The 27,828-nt window shown below is 41.5% G+C and overlaps 2 protein-coding genes and 5 non-coding genes across 8 annotated transcripts; 6 read left to right on the forward strand and 1 right to left on the reverse strand.

The window, feature by feature from the left end:
- The first annotated feature begins 40 nt into the window (after positions 1-40).
- LOC139388636 (H/ACA ribonucleoprotein complex subunit DKC1-like) lies at positions 41-7,098 on the forward strand. Its single transcript, XM_071135417.1, has 15 exons — positions 41-120; positions 1,152-1,207; positions 1,327-1,413; positions 1,767-1,858; positions 3,128-3,312; positions 3,426-3,490; positions 3,868-3,994; positions 4,094-4,224; positions 4,504-4,647; positions 4,759-4,879; positions 5,078-5,196; positions 5,410-5,513; positions 5,860-5,899; positions 6,040-6,192; positions 6,614-7,098. Exons 1-15 carry the CDS (start codon positions 105-107, stop codon positions 6,671-6,673), a joined length of 1,500 nt encoding a protein of 499 aa, XP_070991518.1. The 5' UTR covers positions 41-104; the 3' UTR covers positions 6,674-7,098.
- LOC139388864 (small nucleolar RNA SNORD17) lies at positions 1,468-1,680 on the forward strand. Its single transcript, XR_011629387.1, has one exon. It is a non-coding gene; the product is annotated as a small nucleolar RNA SNORD17 (small nucleolar RNA).
- LOC139388853 (small nucleolar RNA SNORD83) lies at positions 1,908-1,987 on the forward strand. The gene has a single exon (XR_011629376.1). It is a non-coding gene; the product is annotated as a small nucleolar RNA SNORD83 (small nucleolar RNA).
- Positions 3,611-3,795, forward strand: LOC139388865 (small nucleolar RNA SNORD17). The gene has a single exon (XR_011629388.1). It is a non-coding gene; the product is annotated as a small nucleolar RNA SNORD17 (small nucleolar RNA).
- On the forward strand, positions 4,284-4,416 carry LOC139388859 (small nucleolar RNA SNORA36 family). The gene has a single exon (XR_011629382.1). It is a non-coding gene; the product is annotated as a small nucleolar RNA SNORA36 family (small nucleolar RNA).
- LOC139388852 (small nucleolar RNA SNORD83) lies at positions 4,929-5,006 on the forward strand. The gene has a single exon (XR_011629375.1). It is a non-coding gene; the product is annotated as a small nucleolar RNA SNORD83 (small nucleolar RNA).
- LOC139388637 (55 kDa erythrocyte membrane protein-like) lies at positions 6,747-26,604 on the reverse strand. 2 transcript variants are annotated; one of them, XR_011629304.1, is made up of 13 exons: positions 25,955-26,604; positions 15,228-15,356; positions 15,008-15,086; positions 13,163-13,248; positions 12,950-13,018; positions 11,408-11,604; positions 10,768-10,871; positions 10,549-10,629; positions 10,349-10,429; positions 10,049-10,251; positions 8,457-8,531; positions 7,991-8,279; positions 6,747-7,936 (listed from the first exon to the last, which is right to left on the reverse strand). XR_011629304.1 is itself a non-coding variant. In XM_071135418.1 (12 exons), the coding sequence occupies exons 1-12, from the start codon at positions 26,075-26,077 to the stop codon at positions 8,103-8,105; spliced, it is 1,404 nt and encodes a 467-aa protein (XP_070991519.1). In that variant the 5' UTR covers positions 26,078-26,541; the 3' UTR covers positions 7,239-8,102. The 2 variants fall into 2 exon arrangements, 1 of the variants encoding a protein (XP_070991519.1); XM_071135418.1 differs by having other exon boundaries at positions 7,239-8,279; positions 25,955-26,541.
- Between the last annotated feature and the right edge of the window lie 1,224 nt (positions 26,605-27,828).

Here is a 27,828-nt window from a genome sequence, read left to right on the forward strand (position 1 = left end):
AGGGCCTTTTCTTTAAAAGTCATGCGTACTGAGCACGTTCCGTGCCATCCGGGATCCCATTGAACACACACGTTGTCTCAAGTCAGTTGCACAGCAGACCGAAGATGGCGGACGTACAAAGTAAGTAGCCCTTGCGCAGTCTAACAGTACAATCTTATTTCAAAGTAGCTAGCTACAACTGCTGTGGAATTTTAGGTCTTTGTTGTATATGTTTATTTACTAGGAAATTGTGAAATACTACTAGCAGCACTGCACCCAACATTGAGGCATGATCAAACAGGCGGCCACGTTCCCATTAACTTCGCATGACCCATCGTAAACCATGTGGTTATCAAACTAGCTACACTTATAGCAGTATATTAATTGATCTATCTAGTTTAAGTTACATGCGCATACTCCCGGATCATGGAATTGCAATAGTGCTGAATTCTGATGGTAAGATGCCTAGCTAACTTTAACCACTAAGTCGTCATAGGTAACCGTTAGTTGGCTACTGTACACATCTAGGTGGCAAGTAACTAATGACTAAGTACACGATGTTGTACACGATGTTGTGTAACAGTCGTGCTCAACGGCAGCCTCGGAACTTTATGCTAGCTAGCGTTACGCCATTTTGTTAATAATCACACGCAACTAAAGGTTTCATCCAGACGCTGAAAGCATGGCGGCCACGTGGTCTGAAACTGTACCGCTAATTCATTAATATTAATTAACGACTAAGTTAACTTGCTTACTTGCAATATCTGAGTTGTATATGTGTCGTTATACACGGTTCTGTAACTGCGGACACCGTACATAATTGGGTAAAATTTACCCGTGAAGGCACATTCACACAAAGTACCACGTGCCCGTCGTGTCTGCCACGTGGGAGCGCGTTGCCAAATCGAGTGTTGGTATGCTGGTGAGACAGTTATTAGCTATCTATCAATTAGCCGGGTAAACTCAACCCTCCGATTGGGTTTAGTTGTATTAGTCGTATTTACGGGATGTGCATGGGTATACATCCAACGAAGTGCATACATTATGTACAAGTTTCTTCTCGACAATGCACTTCTGTTGAAAACTAAGGGGAATCATCCAGTATGGAAACGTCAGGGAACAAAACATGTTTGTTGCTGGCAAGTAATATTATTTGTTTTTTTCCTTTCAAGTGAACGCTAAGAAAAAGCAGAAAAAGGAAAAGACAGTTGCTGTTGATGACGTTGGGGTAAGTCCTTACAGTAATTGACTGATGCACCAGTTGCTACAAGCTTTGTTCACTGTTAGATTCAAATGGTATAAACGTCTGGGTACATTTTTCCTAAATTCCTCATTTTTGGGGTACAGGATATTCAGGAGAGTGGAGATTTCCTCATCAAACCAGAGTCCAGAGTTGCTAGTCTGGACACCTCTCAATGGCCTTTGCTGCTAAAAGTGAGTTTGCCTACTCTTGTCCTGTCATCTATCTGTAAAAGCAGGATGTTGTTTTTGAAATGATGAACTTGTTTATCCATTCGCTGAGTGCTGCTGGGCCCTGGCCTTGCAGCCCCCTGTGTCTGTTCTTGACTCAGGGGGTTCAGCGGCTTGACTCTATGCTTTTGCCCCAGTGTTCTACTGGGGTTAACTGCTTTGGGGGCAGGTGTGCTGGTGCAATGGTTAAGGGACCGGCCACAACTAAGACGAGCGTAAACTCCTGATCACATCCCCTCCATGCAGTTACATTTGGTTTTTTGTAAGGTAAATTCTTAATTCTATCATCTCCCTCCTTGACTAATTTTGTCATGCAGAATTTTGACAAACTCAACATCCGGACAGCTCACTACACACCCTTGCCAAATGGCTCCAACCCTCTGAAGAGGAACATTCAGGATTATGTCAGGTAACTTTTTTTTTTTTTTTTTGCTCAGTCTTGTAAAAACAGTTATGGAGCCACATGATGAATGTAAATAGATTGCACTAGCACTATATGCAAAGATGACTCCTTATCTATCACCCTTGTCTGATGGCTCCACTAGAGGTCGATTTTAATTACGGCCTATTTCAAGTTATAACGATCGGTAATCATCTTTTTTGGATGCCGATTACATTGCGGTCCACGAGGAAACTGCGAGTGCAGCGTCAAAAGGACCTTGTGGCTGCAAGGAGCCACGGTAAGTTGCTAGCTAGCATTAAACTTATCTTGTTAAAAAAACAATCAATCTTAATCACTAGTTAAATACACATGGTTGATAATATTACTAGGTCAGCTAGCTTGTCCTGCGCTGCATATAAATTAACAGGCACCGCATTGATTACATTGACGGGTGATGATTTAACAAAAGTGCATTTGTGGAAAAACCACATTCGTTTCACGAACGGTGTATTTTTTTAACCTGTGTTTTTAGTTAAAATAAATTAGTGTTAGCAGGCAATATTAACTAGGGAAATTGTCACTTCTCTTGCGCTCAGTGCAAGCAGAGTCGGGGTGGGGTATATGCAACAGTTTGGGCCACCTGGCTTGTTGTGAACTGTGTGAAGACCGTAATTAATTTGCCAGAATTTTACATAACATTGAAGGTTGTGCAACGGAACCGCAATATTTAGACCTGGAGTCAACTCCTGAGATTAGGCTGGCAATACTATAGTGCCTATAGGAAATTCCAATAGTCAAAGGTATATGAAATACAAATGGTATAGAGAGAAATAGTCGACGTGTCATAATAACTACAACCTAAAACTTCTTAACTGGGAATATTGAACCACCAGCTTTCATATGCTCATGTTCTGATGTTCTCATGTTCTGTTCTAAAACGTTAGCTTTTTTAGATGGCACATATTGCACTTATCAAACAGTTTTTGCATTATTTAAGCCAAATCAAACATGTTTCATTATTTATTTGAGACTAAGTAGATTTTATTTATGTATTATATTAAGTTAAAATAAGTGTTCATTCAGTATTGTAATTGTCATTATTACAAATGTATATAAAAATCGGCCAATTATTCGATATCAGCTTTTTTTGGTCCTCCAATGATTGGTATCGGTGCTGAAAAATAATAGTTGTCCGATCTCTAGGCTCTACAACTGATGCCCTTTTAAAATATTGAAGCGTTGTCTGATTTCATTTGGTTCTACTCTAAACCCCATCTCGATCCATGTGACTTTCAGGACTGGCTTCATCAACTTGGACAAGCCTGCCAATCCCTCCTCTCATGAGGTGGTGGCCTGGATCCGACGTATCCTGCGAGTGGAGAAGACTGGCCACAGTGGCACCCTGGACCCCAAGGTGACAGGCTGCCTCATTGTGTGTGTGGACAGAGCCACACGACTGGTCAAGTCCCAGCAGAGTGCAGGTGAGATCCTTTGTATGCCCAACCCCTTCCTGCTCTGAATGTTTACTTCCTGATGGTGATGTAAACACATTAAGATTGGCCTCTACTTACTACTCTTCTGCCGTCTGTTTCAGGCAAAGAGTATGTGGGAATTGTTCGGCTGCACAATGCTATTGAGAATGAGCACACACTTGCTAGGGTGAGTTCTCTTGTTAATGCAGTTTTTACTCCTAGCATGGTTTGTAATTTAACTGTAAAAGTATGCCAATAAATTGGTGACTGCTTTTTTAATACGTAGTTATTGCCTCTTGACATGGATGTGAGATGATGAACGTGTTTATCCATTCTCTGAGTGCTTGCTAGGGTCCTCCTTTCTCTGTGGTGCTCATGCCTGTTTTAGCCACACTTGCCACCTCAGTGTTCTACTGGGGCAGCTTGTGGTGGAGAAAGGGGCAGGACTGGAGGGCCCTGCGATAACAAAGACGAGTTGACACACCTGATCACACATTAGTCAAGAAATTGGTGTTATACTAGTGTTGTGGGACATTGTGGGTAATCCTGCGCTTTTTTCTTTAGGGTATTGAGACCCTTACAGGAGCTTTGTTCCAGCGACCACCACTCATCGCAGCTGTTAAGCGGCAGTTGAGAGTTAGGACCGTTTATGAAAGCAAACTCATTGAGTATGACCCAGAGAGGAGATTAGGTGAGGAATCCAATTATTTATTTCCCTATGCGGAGGTTAAAAATCTTTGTCAGTACTGCTGTTTTAGAGATGCTAATCTAACCGTATTGTTTGTTGCAGGTATTTTCTGGGTGAGCTGTGAGGCTGGGACCTACATCAGGACCCTGTGTGTCCACCTGGGGCTCCTCCTGGGTGTTGGTGGTCAGATGCAGGAGCTGAGGAGAGTTCGCTCTGGTGTTCTGGGAGAGAGGGTGAGTCTCGTACCTCTTTCATACTCCTTTGGCTGTGTTTTGTCTGGTTACATTGTACGGTCCAAAGTGTTGAGTTCGGTTCTGGGCCTCTCCCCAGTCCTGGTAATTATTCTTTGGCACAGAAATGGCATAGAGTGGCTCTGAATAGAAAGTGGACATGCCAGCCACTTGATTCCACTCTAGCCAACATGTTATGGGAATGTTGATACTTAGGCCTATGTTCTGCTTAATGCGTCATGTATTATGAACTCATTCGATGTTGGAATGTGTTCTCTGCAGGACAATTTGGTGACCATGCACGATGTGCTAGATGCTCAATGGCAGTATGACCACAACAAGGACGAGACGTACCTTCGCAGAGTCATCTACCCACTGGAAAAGCTTCTAATATCTCACAAGCGTCTGGTCATGAAAGACAGCGCAGTGAGTTTTTGTTTTCTGACTCTTAATTGACAGTCACTGTCATTTTCCAAGTGTGACCCTGTGTAGAGGACTGAACAAGTCTTTGAATGAGTTGTATGATTTTCTCCCCAGGTGAATGCGATCTGCTATGGCGCAAAGATCATGCTGCCTGGTGTCCTGCGATATGAGGATGGCATTGAGATCAACCAGGATATTGTGGTTATAACGACCAAAGGGGAGGCCATTTGTATAGGTGAGCAATAGAAGTATGCTGTTCTGCAACGCAGGTGGTTTTTCAAAAGGCCACATGATGATCTTGTAGATGGCATTAGCACTATGTGCAAAGATGACCTATTATCTATCACCCTTGACTGATGGCTTTGAAAAAACAAATTTCTCCATATGCATATTTATGTTCCCATCTCAAGTTTGTTTCCTTTCAATTTTCCAGCTACTGCCCTCATGACGACTGCAGTGATCTCCACATGTGACCATGGGGTGGTGGCCAAGATCAAGAGAGTCATCATGGAACGAGACACCTATCCCCGCAAGTGGGGCTTAGGCCCAAAGGTAATGTCTCTTGTGCAAACTATTGGTAGTCTACTCATTTACATTTGTCTTTTTAGCAGCTGCTCTTATCCAGAGTGACTTAGTTGTGAGTGCATACTTGTCCCCCGTGGGACTCAAACCCACGACCCTGGTGTGTGAGCCACATGGGACTATAACAGTTTATGCTTTTAGTCCTGTATCAGGAAGATTCAAACTCTGCTTTGTAATGAACAGGCCAGCCAGAAGAAGATGATGATCCAGAAGGGTCTGCTGGACAAACATGGCAAAGCCAACGGCAGCACTCCATCAAACTGGAAGGAGGGCTACGTAGATTACAGGTGTGAAACCAGTCTGGTAGGGGCCTTGATGGAGCAGTTTGGTATGCATGTTGTGATTCTAGTCAGCAGACAGTTATCCCTTTCTGGTCTGCGCTGTGGTCTCTGAGGGAGTCAGTCTGCAACATCAACTCTCGTAGCTCAGCAGAGATCTGGTAATGCATTCTGCCTGGCTGGCAGCTGAGCTGTGTGAACATTCATAGCTACTAATTTCCACTCGTGTGGTAACTTGCAATCCAAATGTTTGTCAACAGTTGTTTAGTAGTTTGTGCGTGTGGGTGCATTTTGTTAATCGGTCTTAAGGAATGAGTCTCATACAAAGAGTGACATGTTGCCTTCTCCTTTTCAGTGCGTCCAAATCCAAGGCTGACGGAAATGGTGAAGCAAAGGTATGCTTACATGAGTTGATACTCTGGCATTGATTTGATATTGATCAGTATTGGGACACACTCCAAAGAAGGTATAGTTTATTCCATGTATGAACTTATGCGCACAATGAGATGGACTAAACATTGTCTCCGTCTTTCAGAGGAAGCGCGAAGACAGTGACAGTGATGCAGCAGCACCCTCGGCTCCTTCCACTCCGTCAGGAGAAGAGAAGAAAGAGAAGAAGAAGAAAAAGAAGGAAAAGAAGCAGAAACTAGAAGCTGATACGGAGCCAGCAGCAGAGACAGACGGAGAGGTGTGTTTCTGCTCTGAATGGACAGCAGTATGACCATGTGGCTCTGGTCTATGCTCTGGTCACAGTGAGAGACATGTTGTGGTTTTCAGCAGTATTTTTCTAATATACATCCAGTTAATGGAGTGCCTTCCCTATCACTGGTGCTTGCACTGGAATGTTTATATATCCCATGCAGAAAGTTATCCCTTTCCAACCTACTTGTTGTCTTCAGAGGGAGTCAGTCTGCTACATTATTGCGGGTGTTTTTCTAGCATGCGCATTTGGTCATGTTGGTTCCTTACATCTTCTACACCTATTTTGTTAGTAAAGTCACTACAGCTACACCCAACATGCCTCAAACTGTAGAGGGCATTTTCACTTAGGACACTTGAATTGCTTTAAACATTAGCCAAAGGAATAACAAATCTCTTCTTGTGCACAGGTTGGTGAGAGTGCCAAGAAGAAGAAAAAGAAAAGAAAGAAGGAAGCAGAAGCAGAGTGAAAAGCTTATGAAGCACACGGACAATGAAAAGGACCATAGAATGAGTGCCTGGTGATATTTACCTAACAAATGCAACGGGCGCTGAAGAGGCAGCAGGCATAGCAAGAACCCAGAGTTTTAAACCTTTTGTTAATCAAGTCTGTGTCCAGAATGGCCGCACATGGATAATCATAAGGGGCTTGGACTAGGTAAGGCTTGTGATCATGCGGTTGGTTAATGGTTGCCATCTCAACCGCCACGGTATGGCCATATTTTTGTACTCATGACAGTGACATTTAGTTTTTAAATGTTTTAAGTACTCCCTGTGTTGACAGCAGTATTTGTGTACCTCTACATGCGATCGGTTTTATTTTATATTGTACTGTAAATACAGAAACCAGCTGTTATCATAAATTGTCATTTGAAATGAATATTCTTTTTTGTAACTGCCTTTGTGTCGTTTTTCTACCCAGTTGCCAGGATCTGAGGCTATTTTCTAGTGTAATGAAGGATGGAGTGAATAATTTATGTAATTTCTTACCTTCTACCTTCTTACCTTTCGCACCAAATGAGTGTGAAACTTCAATCAGGAATACGGGGTGGGGTTTAATTGTTTGAGAGTGCCTTACATCATGACAGGTATATATTTCTGAGTTGAGACCAGTACTGAGGTTGTCAAAAAAAATGTTCACTTAACATGACAGACTTGACAATTTCATGTAGAACATGTCTCCCTGTATTTTATTTTATTACATTACCATGTATATTAATACAGCTACGCAAAATCTCATGACTATTAAACCAGAGTTAAGGATACTGAAACTTGTCAGGTAGTGGCATTGCCTTCACAGTAGTGGTCCACTTTAATTGTTAATAGACTAACAATCCTATATGCAGTCGTATGGTACCAATCACTTGGCACCTAAAAAGCCTGATTCACTAAGGGTTTACACACATCTAAATGATCCCCTTGGTTGGGTTCATTATACTTTCTCTGAAATATATCTATTGCTCTTTTGTTTTGCTTCTGTGTGAAACTTAGTTACAATTACGTAGTGATTGATTAGCTGCTATGCAAAGAATGGTGTATGAGTGACCAGGGTCTGTATTCACAAAGCCCCTCAGAGTAGGAGTGCTGATCTTTTATTTTATCTTTAACTAGGCAAGTCAGTTAAGACATTCTTATTTTCAATGACGGTTTAGGAATAGTGGGGTAACTGCCTTGTTCAGGGGCAGAACAAGATTTTTTTTGACCTTGTCGGCTAGGGGATTTGATCTTGCAACCTTTCGGTTACTAGTCTGGCCATAATCTTTTCCCATTCTGATCTAAAAGGCAGCTTATCCTAGATCAGCACGCAGAGACACTTTGTGGATGTTGGCCCAGGTTTTGTGGGGTGTGATATTGCACCAGTTTTTTGTTAAATATGATGGTTGTTCAGGGGTACACCGGTCAGTAGACCCATGAAACAGGCACCCATTGTGGGGTGGAGGTGGCTTGCTCCATCCCTTCCTCCACTCCTTTCACACTCTCATCAACATCATTGTTAACCAGCTGCACATCAAAGAAGTGGCTGTAGCTGGAGAGGATGGCATCTGACTCCTTCTGGATCAACTGCACCGCTTCTGACTACAAGGAAAGGTACAAGTTATCAGACTACAAAGTCAAACTCCTGAGGGGTTCAGCATCTCATTACAGACTGAAAATGTTGATGCCGTAGTGTGATTGGTTGGAGAGAGCCATATTGCAAATGGTCCTTAAAACTGAAATCCCCTTCATTCCTGTAAGACATGAGCAGTAGCGTACCTGAGTAGCTGAGTTGGTGGGTGCAATGAAAACCACCAGAGGTGCAAAGTCTGCCGTCCGCAAGAGTTTCAATGTCTGCATAACAAGGAAAGAAGCCAAGCCATCTTGTTATTCATCTGACACCTGAAACAAATACCTTGTTCTGCTAACCAAGAAAAGAAGCCAAGCCATCTTGTTATTCATCTGACACCTGAAACAAATACCTTGTTCTGCTAACCAAGAAAAGAAGCCAAGCCATCTTGTTATTCATCTGACACCTGAAACAAATACCTTGTTCTGCTAACCAAGAAAAGAAGCCAAGCCATCTTGTTATTCATCTGACACCTGAAACAAATACCTTGTTCTGCTAACCAAGAAAAGAAGCCAAGCCATCTTGTTATTCATCTGACACCTGAAACAAATACCTTGTTCTGCTAACCAAGAAAAGAAGCCAAGCCATCTTGTTATTCATCTGACACCTGAAACAAATACCTTGTTCTGCTAACCAAGGAAAGAAGCCAAGCCATCTTGTTATTCATCTGACACCTGAAACAAATACCTTGTTCTGCTAACCAAGAAAAGAAGCCAAACCATCTTGTTATTCATCTGACACCTGAAACAAATACCTTGTTCTGCTAACCAAGAAAAGAAGCCAAGCCATCTTGTTATTCATCTGACACCTGAAACAAATACCTTGTTCTGCTAACCAAGAAAAGAAGCCAAGCCATCTTGTTATTCATCTGACACCTGAAACAAATACCTTGTTCTGCTAACCAAGAAAAGAAGCCAAGCCATCTTGTTATTCATCTGACACCTGAAACAAATACCTTGTTCTGCTAACCAAGGAAAGAAGCCAAGCCATCTTGTTATTCATCTGACACCTGAAACAAATACCTTGTTCTGCTAACCAAGAAAAGAAGCCAAGCCATCTTGTTATTCATCTGACACCTGAAACAAATACCTTGTTCTGCTAACCAAGAAAAGAAGCCAAGCCATCTTGTTATTCATCTGACACCTGAAACAAATACCTTGTTCTGCTAACCAAGAAAAGAAGCCAAGCCATCTTGTTATTCATCTGACACCTGAAACAAATACCTTGTTCTGCTAACCAAGAAAAGAAGCCAAGCCATCTTGTTATTCATCTGACACCTGAAACAAATACCTTGTTCTGCTAACCAAGGAAAGAAGCCAAGCCATCTTGTTATTCATCTGACACCTGAAACAAATACCTTGTTCTGCTAACCAAGAAAAGAAGCCAAACCATCTTGTTATTCATCTGACACCTGAAACAAATACCTTGCTCTGCTAACCAAGAAAAGAAGCCAAACCATCTTGTTATTCATCTGACACCTGAAACAAATACCTTGTTCTGCTAACCAAGGAAAGAAGCCAAGCCATCTTGTTATTCATCTGACACCTGAAACAAATACCTTGTTCTGCTAACCAAGAAAAGAAGCCAAACCATCTTGTTATTCATCTGACACCTGAAACAAATACCTTGCTCTGCTAACCAAGAAAAGAAGCCAAACCATCTTGTTATTCATCTGACACCTGAAACAAATACCTTGTTCTGCTAACCTTGGGTTTGTGTAAGTAGTTATTTCTATGCCTACCTGTGGTTCAACATCCAGCACAGCGATTTTTCCTTGCTCATGGATCTTCTGGATAGTCTCTATTTTGGTTCCAAACATGAACCCCTGGAAGCTGCCATACTCCAGCAGCTCATTCCCAGTGATGCACTTGGTCATGGCGTCGTTGGAGATGAAGTAGTACTCCTGCCCGTTCTCCTCGTCCTTACGTGGGGGTCTGGTGGTGTCTGTTGTTTGGATCGAGCCACAGTTAATGGTGGGTTTTGGAAAACCAATTGCTCTCAAACCAGATAGAAGACCATTAGAAGTAAAGGCCTTACTTACGTGGTGCTGGGTAGGCAAACTTCCCTGGGTATTTGGTCAGCAACAGGCTTTTGATATGGCTCCTTCCTACACCCGGTGCACCTGCACAGAGAGAGGTTCATCTAACCACTTTTAGTGTGACAATCTCAAATATTGGGTTTAACATTAGGGTTAAGGCAGGCAGGTCTCGCTTATGATGATCATATATGGATGGGGCTTACCAATAAGCACCAAGGTTTTTCTGCTGAAGGCAGGGAGCCGAACAACCTCTTCATAGGAAATCACGTCCAATTGGTCAAAGACTAACGAGGGAGAAGAGAATATAAATTGGTGGTTTAGGGATCTAAAACAATGCCATGCAATGTCAAAAACATTATACATCTAGTTAGTATAGGTAGTTCTCAAGATTGTATTGGGTATAAACAAATGGCAAGTCTTACTAGAGCTGTGCTTGGCCAGATACTTGTCTTTGCACTTTTTCTTCTTTCCAAAGGGGCTGCAGGATTGGGTGCCCTCTGTGGCCTTGCTTTTACTTGCCATCCGCCTGGAGCAGAGAGGAGAGACTGGGGGTTACTCACACACTGAATATTTTAGAGCGCATCTCAACTTAATGTTGAGAGTTAGAGTAATAGAATACACAAGGTGCATTTTCTAATTCTAGTTGTGCATCAGCAGTTTTTCTCTTGTGTCAGGCACTGACTCACTCAACAAACGAAATTAGGATTCTAGGGATTTCAGTGCTTAAACATATTAATACAACAGCAGCTAAGATGGGGAGAAGTCTGTCCATAATAAAGCGTCACTCTGCCTTCTTAACAACACTATCAACAAGGCAGGTCCTACAGGCCCTAGTTTCGTCGCACCTGAACTACTGTTTAGTCATGTGGTCACGTGCCACAAAGAGGGACTTAGGAAAATTGCAATTGGCTCAGAACAGGGCAGCACGGCTGGCCCTAGGATGTACACAGAGAGCTAACATTAATAATATGCATGTCAATCTCAGTGCTTAAAGCAACGTTCAGGCAAAAGCTTTTTTACAGGTAATCAGAGTGGGTGTACTCCTACTTTGTGTACCATTACCATTCTTGAAGTTCTGGGGAGGGGATGAGTCCAGCGAAATCGGCAGTAGAGCTGTCCACCCTGCCTTGCCACCAATGTGGGTCCTGCTTGTTAATGATATGAATGATGTCACCCGTTTTGAACTTCAGCCCTGCCTCTTTGCATGGGATGAGGTCATCTTTGGCAGGGTCGTAGTCAACCTGAGCCCTCATGTACATCTGCGGAGGAAGTAACACAGAACTGCTGCACACATAGAGATGGCTGAAATGACACGATGCCTTGTCTGGAAACTGGGAAATCATGTTCGCCATCTGTGCATTGTGGTTGATATGGTTGTTGCAATGAAGTGTAGCACTGCAGTTTCCAGCATATGGTGCAAAATCGTATGTTATTCTGAATTAACTCAGGAGATAGTACTGTGGCTCAGATTAAATGTACCTGTCTAAACAGCATCCTAGATGTTAGTGAGTAATATATCAGTGATCCTTCCTGTGGTATGCTCTATGATGCAACCCACAGAGGATCTAGCAGCATCCACAGGGGGGATTTGGTCTGTAAAAGTTTATTGTTTTGTATATATTTCCAATAGGGTTTAGGACAGGCTACTAATATATCAATTGGCAAAGGGCTTAGAATTAGACTCTCATCACTGACCACACTATTCGTGCAGTTATTATAATGCCTGGACAATGGACATGCTTCTGTTATTATGGATTTGACAAACATGCATGCTATAACACTGTTTTCCAATTAGTTCACATTCATAAATGAAACTCATTTCCTCGAAATGTTGAATTATTCTAGGTTGAGAGGCAGATTGATGGGGGAGATGTGATTGCATAATGTGACCAGCAGATGGCAGAGTGAAACGCTGAGCACTGCCAACGTGTTTCAGTTCAGTTCGCCAGTCTAACATGACTGCTGGTCTGTATATTAGACCATTAGTGGAATATAATGGTTGCATAGTCATCTGTGTCTTTCATTGTCTTAAGGGTAGGGTTCGCCTGACAAAAGAACAAACTCAATTTAATCCAGAGAATTTGGGAGAAGACATGATTGGAGGTACAGGATGGTACCGTATCAAGATGTGGTTACACTTCAAGCATGGTATCGTAGAGAAAGAACCGTAACACTGCGGAACCATGTGTATTTGTCTTATTACAATGGTGGTAGTGAATAATCCAGGAATTTGCTGATATGGTCCAAATATAATAGGAACAGTATGTAGATGACGATATGACACGTGACCAGAGTAGGTTATGAGTCACCAATAGATGACTAAATAAAGTGACTGATGCCCTCTGTAATGACTGTCAACCCCTTGTCAACTAAAGGGTATACTATTACACTATGTACTATACCTGGTGTATTTCTCTGATGAAATCATTTGGGATATCATGGCAGAACTAGTACAACAAAAGAGTGTAACCCTGCTTGAATAGTAACCATTTCTTTGATCATGCATGCAGTTGAAATTAGATGTCAGGGGGCATAAAAATGATAAAATCAGTCCATTCATCAAGGGGAAAATGTGCAGATCCAATGGGTCATTTATTGGCTTACCTCACACACAGGAGAGCACCTTGGTTGGTTGGGGATGATTTTCATTGTGACTACTCCGTTGGTATCTTTCTGTAATGGAGGATGGCGACCATTTTACTTACACTCCACACTATCAAAACTAGGATTGTGAGATTACAACATGTCACCCATTCTCTCAGGGGCAGAATGCTCTTCGGTACAGTTTGTGTTAAAACAGAGATGGTAGCGACTTGCCAGGATCTTTTGCAGCTGGTCGACAGACTGGTTGGCCACACTCTTTCCATTGATCTCTGCTATTTCATCCCCTTCGTTTAGATAACCTGGAGATGGATCAGCACAGTACAGAGGATCAGTATGACCAAAGAGTGTTATCAGGCAAATAACTAATACAGTGCCTTGCGAAAGTATTCGGCCCCCTTGAATTTTGCGACCTTTTGCCACATTTCAGGCTTCAAACATAAAGATATAAAACTGTATTTTTTTGTGAAGAATCAACAACAAGTGGGACACAATCATGACGTAGAACGACATTTATTGGATATTTCAAACTTTTTTAACAAATCAAAAACTGAAAAATTGGGCGTGCAAAATTATTCAGCCCCCTTAAGTTAATACTTTGTAGCGCCACCTTTTGCTGTGATTACAGCTGTAAGTCGCTTGGGGTATGTCTCTATCAGTTTTGCACATCGAGAGACTGACATTTTTTCCCATTCCTCCTAGCAAAACAGCTCGAGCTCAGTGAGGTTGGATGGAGAGCATTTGTGAACAGCAGTTTTCAGTTCTTCCACAGATTCTCGATTGGATTCAGGTCTGGACTTTGACTTGGCCATTCTAACACCTGGATATGTTTATTTTTGAACCATTCCATTGTAGATTTTGCTTTATGTTTTGGATCAATCTCCGTCCCAGTCTCAGGTCTTTTGCAGACTCCATCAGGTTTTCTTCCAGAATGGTCCTGTATTTGGCTCCATCCATCATCCCATCAATTTTAACCATCTTCCCTGTCCCTGCTGAAGAAAAGCAGGCCCAAACCATGATGCTGTCACCACCATGTTTGACAGTGGGGATGGTGTGTTCAAGGTGATGAGCTGTGTTGCTTTTACGCCAAACATAACGTTTTGCATTGTTGCCAAAAAGTTCCATTTTGGTTTCATCTGACCAGAGCACCTTCTTCCACATGTTTGGTGTGTCTCCCAGGTGGCTTGTGGCAAACTTTAAACGACACTTTTTATGGATATCTTTAAGAAATGGCTTTCTTCTTGCCACTCTTCCATAAAGGCCAGATTTGTGCAATATACGACTGATTGTTGTCCTATGGACAGAGTCTCCCACCTCAGCTGTAGATCTCTGCAGTTCATCCAGAGTGATCATGGGCCTCTTGGCTGCATCTCTGATCAGTCTTCTCCTTGTATGAGCTGAAAGTTTAGAGGGACGGCCAGGTCTTGGTAGATTTGCAGTGGTCTGATACTCCTTCCATTTCAATATTATCGCTTGCACAGTGCTCCTTGGGATGTTTAAAGCTTGGGAAATCTTTTTGTATCCAAATCCGGCTTTAAACTTCTTCACAACAGTATCTCGGACCTGCCTGGTGTGTTCCTTGTTCTTCATGATGCTCTCTGCGCTTTTGACGGACCTCTGAGACTATCACAGTGCAGGTGCATTTATACAGAGACTTGATTACACACAGGTGGATTGTATTTATCATCATTAGTCATTTAGGTCAACATTGGATCATTCAGAGATCCTCACTGAACTTCTGGAGAGAGTTTGCTGCACTGAAAGTAAAGGGGCTGAAAAGTTTTTGATTTGTTAAAAAAGTTTGAATATCCAATAAATGTTGTTCCACTTCATGATTGTGCACCACTTGTTGTTGATTCTTCACAAAAAAATACAGTTTTATATCTTTATGTTTGAAGCCTGAAATGTGGCAAAAGGTCGCAAAGTTCAAGGGGGCCGAATACTTTCGCAAGGCACTGTATCTATTTGCTTTACAAGTATGGGAATACTGTTGCTTTTCTAATACAAATTCATTACAATCACTGCAGTAAGTATGTCAGTCAGTGTGGTTGAGTTCTGTACCTTGTCTGTGTATCATGCCCCCATGTAATATTCTGGCCACAGTGCACTTCTGGTTTCCATTCAATTTTAGAGTCACCCCCTAAAGGCAAAAAACACATGACAATCTTTCCTCAAGATGACAGACTGAGTCACTGAGAGATAGAGACGAGAGACGAGGGAAATAACGGAGAGAGATAGCCAGAAAGGGACTGAGAGAGGAATTGGCATCTGAATGGTTTACCATGGGCTCTGAGGGATTTTTTTCAAACGCCACCTCACGCATCCTGGTTGGCTCAGTTCCGTTCATGTGACCAGCACTGCCGTTGGTGTATACTTCTGCTCCCGTTGTCTCATAGGCTGGCATAAGCCCCTACGGAAAAACATGTCAACACTTAACATCAATAGGCATAGGAGATGGATTCATTAACATGGCTTACTGGGGTGAAAAACTGGGGTGAAAAACCCACTGTGCACACAACTGGAATGCACTCCTCCTATACAAAATGCCATTTTGGATTATCATCTTGGCAAAATGTCATAATCCGTCCAAAACATCCAAGTTTGGAAGGTTACTAGGTTCTTTTATAAATTGTGGGGCAGTGCAATCATGAAAACATTTTTTACTATCTCGTGCCAAGCACCCAAACAACTCAAAATGATAAATAATTGCCAGTTGCAGCAGTACAGCTACAATTAGTAAAATGTTGTAGACTAGGAATAAATAAATACATTGTTACAATGAGCTAAACGTCCTGATCATCTGATGTCACATAATTAGAACACTGGCATTTCCAGTGGCGTTTATTAAAAGCTTTTTTCGTCTGCACCCCAACAGCCATGTTTCATTTGCACTTTCAGCATCTGTTCGAGGTTGAAAATGAACTCCACATTTTCACCAGCTCATTAGGCAGGGACAACCCATGTCCGCTACTCTGGTACACAAAAGGTTGTCATGGCTACGCCTGAGTGAAATCGTGTTAGGAAGAAAAGTATTGATATGAAAAAACAAATCGCTCGTAAAGATGAAGACATACATTACATCCACAAATAACAACCTTGACTATTTGACCGCTGTCTGGCTGTGAGAACACTGAACGGTGTGTAATGTCACTCAAAGGAATGTGGCCTTTACTGGTGATCCCTCCACACCAACCGTTCCATTTCAACCAGGTTTGATTGAATCCAATACCAAATGCTTAAGTACACCAAAAGTACACTATGTTAATGACCTTTTTATGACCATGAAATACCACAGCAGCAAATTCAAAACATGGATCCAAATGTACACCATGAGACTCTTTTAGTCCAGATTGGAGTCTTTCCTTTCCTTAATTCCACACAGCAATAATTGAAGTGGGACCTCCTGTGGGATTTGGCCTGTTCTGCTGTCTGGATGTCCCTCCATTACACATGCTTTTATCACATTAACTAAATCCCTTTCACAGCCCCCGGCCACATGGGCATTATCACATTGCTAGCCCTGCCAGGGATGAGTAAAACCACTCACGTGGATGGCCATCATACTAATCTAGCCCCTGACTGTTCTGTACATGGACCCCAGGGTGACAAAGGTTACTTACCAGCATTATTGTGCAATAATGAAATGAAGTCTCCTATACTCCCTGTAGGAACATGCTGCCAGCTACGGCGGCAAACGTTTGTTATCTAACATAGATACGTTTGATTATCTTTTCATAGATAACTGCTAGTGTTCCTTTACTGTTAGCAATCTCAGGCTGTATAGGGACATGGAAAGTAATAACATTAGTTCAGAGAAATCACAAGGTGACCTCGTCAACCATGCAAACAGAAACAACTTTTCTTTTTAGATAGGTTAAGAATGTGTTCAATGTGTTTGACCACACAATGCTGACACAAATGAATTCTCAGTGACTCTGACAGCTTTGTTTTCACAGTTATCCGCTCACATAAAAATAATTAAGCCTATAAGAAGGGGGAATCTGTCATAGTTTTTTTAATGAATGGAAATCAATACGCCAGTAGTTTTGACTAGTCTAGTCAGATCCACTGGCTAAAGGAACGGGAGGTGGCGATGATGTCTTTGAGAGAAAACTACAAAGCCATAAAAATGATTAACAACTCCAATGGCAATGACCTGTTACTTCCATCATCATAATTTCACAAAGGCATTTCCTTTATCTTATTTGTTTTAGTCTCTCCTTGTTCCTTGTAACTGAATGTACCCTCTCTCACATTGGACCCTCTCTCACGATATGTACCATCTCTCACTATGTACCCTCTCTCACCACGGACCCTCTCTCACTATTTACCCTCTCTCAATATGTACCATATCACTATGTACCATCTCTCACTATGTACCCTCTCTCACTATGTACCCTCTCTCACCACAGACCCTCTCTCACTATTTACCCTCTCTCAATATGTACCATATCACTATGTACCATCTCTCAATATGTACCCTCTCTCACTATGGACCGTCTTTCACTATGGACCGTCTTTCACTATGTACCATATCTCACCACGTACCTTCTCTCACCATGTACTATGTAACCTCTCTCAATACGAACCCTCTCTCACTATGTACCCTCTCTCACTATGTACCCTCTCTCACTACGTACCCTCTCTCAATATGTACCCTCTCTCACTATGTACCTTCTCTCACTATGTACATTATCTCACTGTGTACCCTCTCGCACTATGGGCCCCCTCTCACAATTGACCCTCTCTCACAATGTACCCTCTCTCACTATGTACCCTCTCTCACTTTGGACTCTCTCTCACTATGGGCCCTCACTCACGATGTGCCCTCTCTCACTACGGACCCTCTCTCACTTTGGACTCTCTCTCACTATGGGCCCTCACTCACTATGTACCCTTTCTCACTATTTACCATTTCCCTCTATGTACCCTCTCTCACTACAGATCCTCTCTCACTATGGTCCATCTCTCAATATGTACCCTCTTCCACTATGTACCCTCTCCCACTATGTACCTTCTCTAACTATGTACCCTCTCTCACTTTGGACCCTCTCTCACTTTGGAACCTCTCTCACTATGAACCATCTCTCACTATGTACCAGAGGTCGACCGATTATGTTTTTCCAATGCCGATACCGATTATTGGAGGACCAAAAGAGCCGATACCAATTAATCGGCCGATTTTTAAAAATGTATTTGTAATAATGACAATTACAACAATACTGAATGAACACTTATTTTAACTTAATATAATACATCAATAAAATCAATTTAGCCTCAAGTAAATAATGAAACATGTTCAATTTGGTTTAAATAATGCAAAAACAAAGTGTTGGAGAAGAAAGTAAAAGTGCAATATGTGCTATGTAAGAAAGCTAACGTTTCAGTTCCTTGCTCAGAACATGAGAACATATGAAAGCTGGTGGTTCCTCTTAACATGAGTCATGCAGAGTCAGGATTCCCCCTCCTCTTCCCTTCACCGTTTGTCTGAGACGGAACAGAACAAGGTCTCACACACACACACGCACACGCACACGCACACGCACACACACACACACACACTAGACTTTAACACCATGTGGACTAGCCTGCAGTGTTCAAGGAAAGCTTAGAGGTGTCTCATGGTCAATGTAAGTAAACATGTTGTTTACTTTGCAACATAATACAGATATTTACAGGACACCAGTAATAGGACAGTAGAAACAGTCCCTGTCATCAATGTAGTAGAGCTCTCTCTGGACTGCATCCCTCGATAAACTCTGATGAAAAGACAAGGGCATAGAATGCAGTAAAGAGTGCATAGAGCGCAGTATGCTGCTTATCCACTAAGATGGACCAGTCCTGTAGGAGACACCTGGGGCTTAACAGTTTCACCATCATACAGACAAACAGGTTGAAGCCTTGAACGTTCATTACATTACTCATATTGTTCAGCACACAGAACTGAGTCATAAAGAGACAGGGAGGGCTCACTCAGCCTCCAATAAATCCTCCTGCGAAGTGCTGACCCTGGTTGGACTGAGAGGGAAGTCACATGTCTAAAGGAAACCGTCAGACTTTGGTCTAAAGGTCAACTGATATCATCTGGATAATTAATATATGTAATAGCAGGAAACAGCCGAGAATAGCAGGAGAACACACAGCACTGTAATTTATTGAATAAGCTGAACTTACAAAGTTGCAAAAACATTTTACTTTCCAATGTTGTGTTAATGATGACCAAGGCACACAGGGTTCCCACTTTTACCTCCCATAGTCAATGAACTGTCTGTCCACTGGGCTAGGATTTTAAGATCACCTTTGTATAATTGACTAGCTCCAGTTTTCCTGAAGCGTTTTTTTGGAACTTCTGAAGTGAGGACCAAGTTTTTTCGTTTTTTTTTTACAAGATCCCATTTCCATAGTTACAAACAAGAATCAAAAAGGTGTGCGCCTAAAGTGAGACATAAAAGGAGAGCTTACAGACTTTCAATACCCAATACAGTTTGAAAACGAATTTACCAAGTGAGCTATCAAAACAGTCCAGTTAAAGCTAAAGTATCTTCTTTTATTTTAACATAATAAATGACTGGCACCATATCCCCGGTGACAAGGCCAAACAGTGCCTCATGCCAAAAGAGTCCTGTTACTACGTAATGTGTGAAATATGGAATTCGTTATGCTGTTACAGTGAAATTAGGCAGGCACCCACTGTAGGTATTGGCAGTTTAACAGTAAACACATTGCATAGTCCTCCTCGTGCAGGTATCAAAGTTTGAATATAGCATTATTAAAATATTACAGCTACTCATTGTATTATCCCTCCTAATGTTGGAGACTAAGTATTCTCAATAACCCCCTTTATCTCATATTGCTGAACTAGTCAAGGAGTCAGGAATGCAACATAGTGTGATACGCTATCTGAAAAAACAGTTACAGGCTCCAACGTGCCAGGGTGGATTCAACTGGGCAGTTCCTTGGCACTCACAGTCTCCCAGAAGAAAAACACTGTTCTTCTGTGGCTTCCTACTTCCACTGCACTGAGCAGTGTCAGAGGGGAAGGGGGTCACGTGATCTCTGAGTCAAAGAAAAACAAGCTGTCTTGAATCCTTGTTTTTTTTTGCACAAGTGAGTCATTGGTGCTGACCCCTGATCTCATTCTGTGAACAGAGGCCTCTGGGAGTTGTAGTCGTGCACCAGTGACCGACGCAAAGTATGTACGGATCAATGTAAGTAAACATGTTCACAAATGAAGATAGTTCACTCAGGCCATTTACCATTGAAGAAAATGGTCTGTTCCGGTATACTTAACTGGGTGTGTCTCCCATAGACACCAATGCAATAGCAGCTAGGTCTGGTCTACTAAGTTCATTGACTTTAATTGAACCAGAAAAAAAACAGAGAAAAGAAAACAGTGAGTGGGGTTTCTCGCTTCCTCTTCCATCTCTGAAGGAAGCTTGGGTATTGAAAGGGAAAAGGGAAAAGTGGGGGAGGGGTATAAAAAACAACAAGGCCATGTTTTTTTACAAAACAGCTATAAGGCTCAGTGTTGTGTGTTCTTTCATTTGTCTGTGGTTCCCATAATCTAATCCAGTGTTGATGATGGCTGTGAATACACCATTTGAAAGAATAAGTGTTCCAGTGAAACAGGAACAGCACAATATTGCTAGACAAATAGTTTAAGGTGGAAACTGGATCTAATGTCTCTGTAATCATGTTTGAGGGATAACAAGGCCAGCAAAGTTTGATATGAAATCAGAGAGCCACATTGTTCATGGGGTCATGTTTTTTGTTTAAATGAGGGGATGTAACACAAGCACATTCACAATATTATAGTGTCTGTCTGTCCCTGTTTAATCCAATGAGTTCCACTGTAACGCCTGTGCGTTTTGGACTTCTAACTTGTTGTACCATTGGATTTGTCTATTTCTTCTGCATCTGTAGATACCAAACATTTGTCTGTGTGATTACGGGGGCTGAGCTAGAGTGGTGTTTGTGAGACAAGGACGGATCCCGAAAGGGGCCCGTACTTTGTACAAAAAGTCTGTAGAGTCCCGAATGGTTTGAGCTACGAACTATTAAAAGCTACTGTCACTATGAAAAGCTGAGGCTGACGAACCTGCACTTGTTCTGCTCTATGATGCTCACAAGCTACACAAGAGTCGTTAGAAAGTAAGGGGTTCTTCTATAGAAGATCATAGGAAGTCCCAGGAAATAGTGTCTCTAATTTTGCAATAAGCTCACATAGTTGCTGTCACAAACTCCAAACAGTTGTCACTAACTAGTTGGATATTCATTTCCCATTGAGCAAACAATGTATATACTTACAGCATTCATATAAATTCATTTTTATCAGGTTTTTGCTTTGGCGGACCTATTTTTGATTTATTTACATTTGTCAATAATACTCATGACTGCAACTGTTTATGTCAAATTGTTTTGTGTTCTACTTGCAGCCATGGTTGTCCTGAAAAGGACTTCATTGGCATGTAGCCTCGAGGTTAGCACGTTGGGCCAGTAACTGAAAGGTTGCTGGTTTGAATACCGGAGCCAAAAAGGTGATAAATCTGTTGCTGTGCCCTTGAGCACGGCACTTAATCCTAATTGTTGTACAATGGCGACCCTGGCCGTGACCTCACTCTCTGCGGGTGTCTCAGGGGGAGTTGGGATATGGGAAAAAACACATATCCATTACACACTTGTCTATAACAGGACAAATATAAGCACCTCCAAAATTATTATTAAATATAAGGGCTGGACATGCATAAATGAAAAGACGATTTTTGCTGGGGTCTCGGGACTGATAGGTTTAAACTGCACCAATGACACAGGGGTTTAGGATGGGAGACATTGTGTGTTAGGCAGACGTGGCTATGTGTCTATTTATAGACAGCTGCAGTTCTTTAGCCTGGATGATTAGGCTAGTCTCTAGTGAAACATGACTCAGTGTGTGGCAGGCAGGAGCAGGCTGAGTCTGCACACGTCAGGCGGGTAACACACACAGGAAGCCTTACAAACATACTGCACTCTAATCGATCTGGCTAGAGTCGCTTTTCAGTTCAGCTACAGACGCAAAATACACACTTGCAGTCCAAGGCAAGCATCACAAAGATGGAAAAGTAAAGTCAATGTTGGACACACACACATACATGCAAACAACGAGACACCAGCACTCATCTCTAAGATATTCCAGATTTCACAATAGATGCAGATTTCACATTTCAGCTTCTCGTTGAGGTACACTTTAACATGAGGCTCTGCACTAGGTTATTACACATGATGTCAGGGAAAGAGTCCATGCAAGAATTCCCTTCTCAGCACTCAACGTTTCACAATGTTAAAGTTGCTACTTCAATGTCACTTTCAGACATACTTTGTTTTACGTATCAATCAGAGGACATGTTTTCCTTTTTGGAAGTATCATGACTTCTTTCGACCTTGATTGGCTGACTTTCTCCCTCCCTCGTTTGCTCCTTCCTCCTTCACTGATCAAGCAGAGTGAACCACTGGAACCTATGTTATAGAGACATTGAACCACGGGTCATTTCCCATTTCACACTGCATATTTAAATATTGTATCCCCGACGTAGATCATCAGAATATTTCTACTACTGTACATTGTATTTTAATTACACTGTTTATACACACAGCATATTTATTCATACACTAGATTCTTGACATTGCTTACTCTAATGCGTCTACTGCTGTCCATATCATTATTAGTTGATCTTGTATCAATTCTCAAATCAAATCAAATCAAAGTTTATTTGTCACGTGTGAAATGCTTACTTACAGGCTCTAACCTGTGCGAAAAAAGAAAGAAAAAGGTATGTGTGTGTGTGTGTGTGTGTGTAGGTAAGTAAAGAAATAAAACAACAGTAAAAAGACATTTGAAAAAAAAGAGTAGCAAGGCTATATACAGACACCTGTGCTCATACATATAGATTGAATTTGATTACTCCTACAGTGCTATTTGGCTTGTTAATCAGATTTATCCCATCGTTCTTGATTTCTTGTATTTTTTTCTGTCCATTACATTTGAATTGGTTGACATTTTATTGCATTGTTAGGAGCTAGTAACATAAGCATTTCGCTGCAACACCTGCTAAACTGTGTACGCGGCCAATAAACGTCCATTTTAAAATGTTTTTATTTAACTAGGCAAGTCAGTTAAGAACAAATTCTTATTTTACAATGATGGCCTACCCCTCCAAACCCTCCCCTAACCCGGATGACGCTGGGCCAATTTTGCACCGCCCAATCACGGACAGTTGTGACACTGAGATTCAGTGCCTTAGACCGCTGCGCCACTCAGGAGCCTAAAATAGAGGGGTGACCCAGTCCTCCAGTAAATCCCATCAAACTCCAGGCAGTAGGGGCCCTACAGGGCACTAGAGTTTGTGAATATGGGTGATTGTTAATAGGACAACTGATGGCTACAACCATCAAACTAGTAGTAGCACATTAATGGGGTGCGAATTAATGTAATACATGTATCCTTATATTGATCAGTATTGCATCAATTCAGGCAATTTATCGCGATATGGATTTTTGTCCCTATCGTCCAGCTCTACCATGCACCCTAACCCTAATCCTCTGACCCTGACCAGGCCTATTGTCCAATCATCACATGCCAAGAAATCCCCCCTTGAGACAGACAAAGGAGAAGAGGGGTTTGTTCATTAACCTCCTGCCTGCGTTGAATAGGTACACCTGGCTCTGCATTTCACTCAAGCAAGCAAACAAAGACAAGGATTTGAGAATGTCAACCTGATCTAGGGGACTGAGGGGATTAACAATCTGCCTGGGCTTGGCTAATCTACTACAGTAGTGCCTCATCAAGAGGCTGATAACATTAAGTCCTCACCTGTGGGGTCAAAGGTCCATGGTGAATTGTGTGGTTGGAATGGGATCATACTACTGCTGTAAGTCCCTTAAAAGACACGTGGAAGTCTATCACAAATAATTAAGAAAACAGATGAAAATCCATATTAAAACATCCAGAGCAGGTGTCTCAGTTTGGAAAACATCCCTTGATGTAATTGCAGCTTATTATAGGAGCGTAACACATTGTTGAATTGAGATGCTGTACATGGTCAACATATGTACATGTCTAAACAAGTGGAAAGAAGTGTTAAAAACAGTAGTAGGCCTATACTGTCTATAAGTACCAATGTCAGTCCCCTCTTCTAAAGGATACAACTATCCATTATGTAGACATCACATGTCTTTTCCCTATTGCTGTGAAACAGTTAACCTGTTTCCTCTATGTGCCTGGTGTGTGGTTTCTGTTCCTTGTTAGAGAAATAGCAGAACTGAATCTTACTTATTATGACTTGTCTGGTGCAAATTAAGATGGGATTTGACAAGCACTGAATTTTTCATGATGCAGTAATGTTTTAGGAGTGACCTAGACTGAAACTTTGAACATGTGCAAGACATAGGTGAAATTGCCACATGTCCTGCCCCAATATTCAGGTAAAGTTTACGACCCCCTACTTCTCAATTTCCAAACAGAAATGGAGTGTGCCTTTGGTGGTTCAGTGATGTGTAATTCTGGTAATGCGCACCGCGACCGACGTAGCTAGTTTGCTAGCTAAGCTAGCCACTTGTAGCTAGCCAGTAACTCCTCCAGTATGTGTTGACGTCATTTCACAGCATTTGTTTTTGGATTGAAGCTGTAGAGATCGATAAGATCTGTAGCCAAATATCTTATTCATCACCTTTTTTTTGTTGTTGCATTAGTTACCTGGTATGAAGGCGCATTTGTCAGTTATATGACTGTACGTTTGTTTATGTGTAACTATGTGTTGTTGTTTTTGTCGCACTGCTTTGCTTTATCATGGCCAGGTCGCAGTTGTAAATGAGAACTTGTTCTCAACTGGCCTACCTGGTTAAATAAAGGTGAAATAAAACATGTATTAAAAAACATAGTTTAAAGCTGTTACTCTTGCGTTTTTGCCCAAAGTCGACCTATAAAGTACCTGTCCAGTGTTTCCAGATTTTTATGAAATATGCCTATAATTAATTACAGTTTTCCTTCCAAAAAAAGGTAATTAAGTATGTTAAAAGCAGCTTTTCTGTTATGGAATGGTGTGGGTGTACTCCAACACCAGAATGGTGTGGGCTTATACCGGTCATTCAAAATATTCATGCGAGTAGACCGCTGACTGGCCAGCTCAACTTCCTCAGGAGGATGACGCCATCCTCTATGAGGAAATAACAAGCATTTTTTAAATGGTCTGCTTGAGATGGGTTTATTTAAGTGTTTTTTCCCTACAATTTATGCTTTGGCCACAAATATGAATATAGGATGGGTCATTATTTGGTTATGAGTTAACAAGATATTCACTGGACAGTTCCTTTAAAACCGCAAAATGTTCTCTTAGCTTCATGGCCAAATTTGTAGAGTAGCAGGACATTTGCTTTAAATCTGCAAAATGTTCTCTCATCCTCATGGCGAAATGTGTAGAACAGCATGAGATGAGCAATAAAACTGCACATTTTTCTCTCTGCTCCATGGCAAAATGTGTTGAAATGCAAGAAGTTAGCCGTTTTCCTAACAACATTATTTGAGAATGAGTTAACAGAATATTCACTTAACAGTTACTTAAAAAACGCAAAATGTTCTCTCAGCCTCATGCCAAAATGTGTAGAGTGGCAGGGAATTAACTTTCAAACTGCAAAATGTTCTCTCATCCTCATGGCAAAATATGAAGAATAGCATTAAACCTATATTTAATCATGTATATGAAAAACACAAAAAGCACATGAACACCAAAATGATCGTCTTAAACCGGGTTGTATCGGCGCTGACCTGCGCATCCTCTTACCCCATGCGTCTTGAACTGATGCAATGAAGTTGATGGACATATCTGTATTGCTTTACAACATCACCAAGGAATGAATGTAGGCTACATACAGCCTTCCATATAGGCGTATAGGCCTACTTCTGATCTGATTAAGACATTTTCTATAATTATATTATTATGGCATTGGTATGAATGTATTGTAGAGTAAACCGCTTACCTTTTCCGGCTTTGGTTTATTTTGGAGGAGCTGCTCCAGGTACAGGTCGGAGAGGGCTGTTCGAGCGCTGTTGACCCGCTCAAGTGTGACAGCAGGTTCGTTTTTATTGGATTTTAAAGTCATCTTTACCGGGTAGCAAAAAAATAAACGTGAACGTGATGCGCCCTTGTTCAAGGTCCGCAATAGGCTGGTCCTAGGTGTAGCTGGGCCAGGGGAAATGAGTGATAACGAACCCTGGCGGTCTGATCAATTGCTGTTCTAGTTTAAAGTCCGTGGTTTTGATCAATACGGAGGTAGCTATATTGCATTATAGGCTGCAAGGACACAGCTGACAAAGCAAGAAAACATCCCGGTGCTAAAGAAGGCTGGCTCAATGCAGCTTCCTCAGTGGTAGAGCTCTTACGTGCGTGCTGCTGAGGGCAGAGGGGAATACGCTACGAGAGACTACCTTCATGCATAAAGGCGGTATTACAGCGTCATTTTTTTTATTTTTTATTTTTTACATCGGACTGCTATATGAAACACATGGGAAATGTCGAATACCAGTAAAGACCACTTCAGCCGAGAGGATACCCCTCAGAAATGGTGTTTTCTTCTAATCTAGACGCAGTGTCTGCAGACACCATAGCAGACAGCCAGTCACATACACTGAAAAACTGTACAAGTGCGCCAATGTTGCAAGGCAAAAGACTGAAACCAATAATGCTCATGAAAGAAAGTTTAAGGTAAATAACAGTCAAAATCATGTTTTTCATGAAATGAGAAGATATTTGGGTTAAACCAGATCAAAGTATGATGACCAAAGTAGGAAAAATGTTGCTACTACATTGATAAAGTTTGATCATAAAGTTACTGGTCCCCTCCCCCATGTCAAACACCTGGATTCAGGAGGCATGATTATTAAAGGATTAAGGTGACATCATTGCGAAACAAAATTACATAATTGATGCAATTTCAGTGTTGTTTGAATTGCTTTGTGTATCACCACATTTGCTTGAGGTGATTTTACTGCAATACTGCTTACTGCATCCACATTTCTTGATATGGTGCCTTCAGAAAGTATTCAACCCCCTTGACCTTTTTCACATTTTGTTGTGTTACAGCCTGCATTTTAAATGGATTAAGTTTAACATTTTTGTCACTGGCCTACACACAATACTCCATCATTTGAAAGTGGAATTATGTTTTTCGAAATTATTCAACCGCTTTCTTATGGCAAGCATCATTTTTAATCATTACCTCATCTCTGTACCCCACACATACAATTATCTGTAAGGTCCCTCAGTCAAACACAGATTCAACCACAAAGACCAGGGAGGTTTTCCAATGCTTCGCAAAGAAGGGCACCTATTGGTAGATGGGTCAAAAAAAAGCAGACATTGAATATCCCTTTGAGCATGGTGATGTTATTAATTACACTTTAGATGGTGTATCAATACACCCAGTCACTACAAAGATACAGGCGTCCTTCCTAACTCAGCCGGAGAGGAAGGAAACCATTCAGCGATTTCACTATGAGGCCAATGGTGCCTTAAAAACATTTACAGAGTTTAATGGCTGTGATAGGAGAAAACTGAGGATGGATCTACAACATTGCAGTCCCTCTACAATACTAACTTAATTGACAGAGTGAAAAGAAGGAAGCTTGTACAGAATATAATATTCCAAAACATGTTTGCAACAAGGCACTGAAGTAATACTGCAAAAAAATGTGTCAAAGCAATTAACTTTATGTTCTGAATACAAAGTGTTATGGTTGGGGCAAATTCAATACAACACATTACTGAGTACCTCTCTCCATATTTTCAAGCATAGTGGTGGCTACATCATGTTATGGATATGCTTGTAATCTTTAAATCCCGGGGAGTTTTTCA

This window comes from Oncorhynchus clarkii, chromosome 29 (assembly GCF_045791955.1).
Source record: "Oncorhynchus clarkii lewisi isolate Uvic-CL-2024 chromosome 29, UVic_Ocla_1.0, whole genome shotgun sequence".
Lineage (NCBI taxonomy): Eukaryota > Metazoa > Chordata > Actinopteri > Salmoniformes > Salmonidae > Oncorhynchus > Oncorhynchus clarkii.

Bases quoted from the DNA above. Each gene is read 5' to 3' on its own strand.
- LOC139388636 (XM_071135417.1), top strand. The intron at 1,208-1,326 runs GTAAGTCCTTAC...TTTGGGGTACAG, and splicing joins TTGCTGTTGATGACGTTGGG to GATATTCAGGAGAGTGGAGA. The intron at 5,197-5,409 runs GTAATGTCTCTT...TGTAATGAACAG, and splicing joins AGTGGGGCTTAGGCCCAAAG to GCCAGCCAGAAGAAGATGAT.
- LOC139388637 (XM_071135418.1), bottom strand. From the start codon at position 26,077: ATGACTTTAAAATCCAATAAAAACGAACCTGCTGTCACACTTGAGCGG. The intron at 15,087-15,227 runs GTAAACCATTCA...TTTTGCCTTTAG, and splicing joins AAAATCCCTCAGAGCCCATG to GGGGTGACTCTAAAATTGAA. The intron at 11,605-12,949 runs GTAAGCCAATAA...CTTCCTCCGCAG, and splicing joins GGTGCTCTCCTGTGTGTGAG to ATGTACATGAGGGCTCAGGT.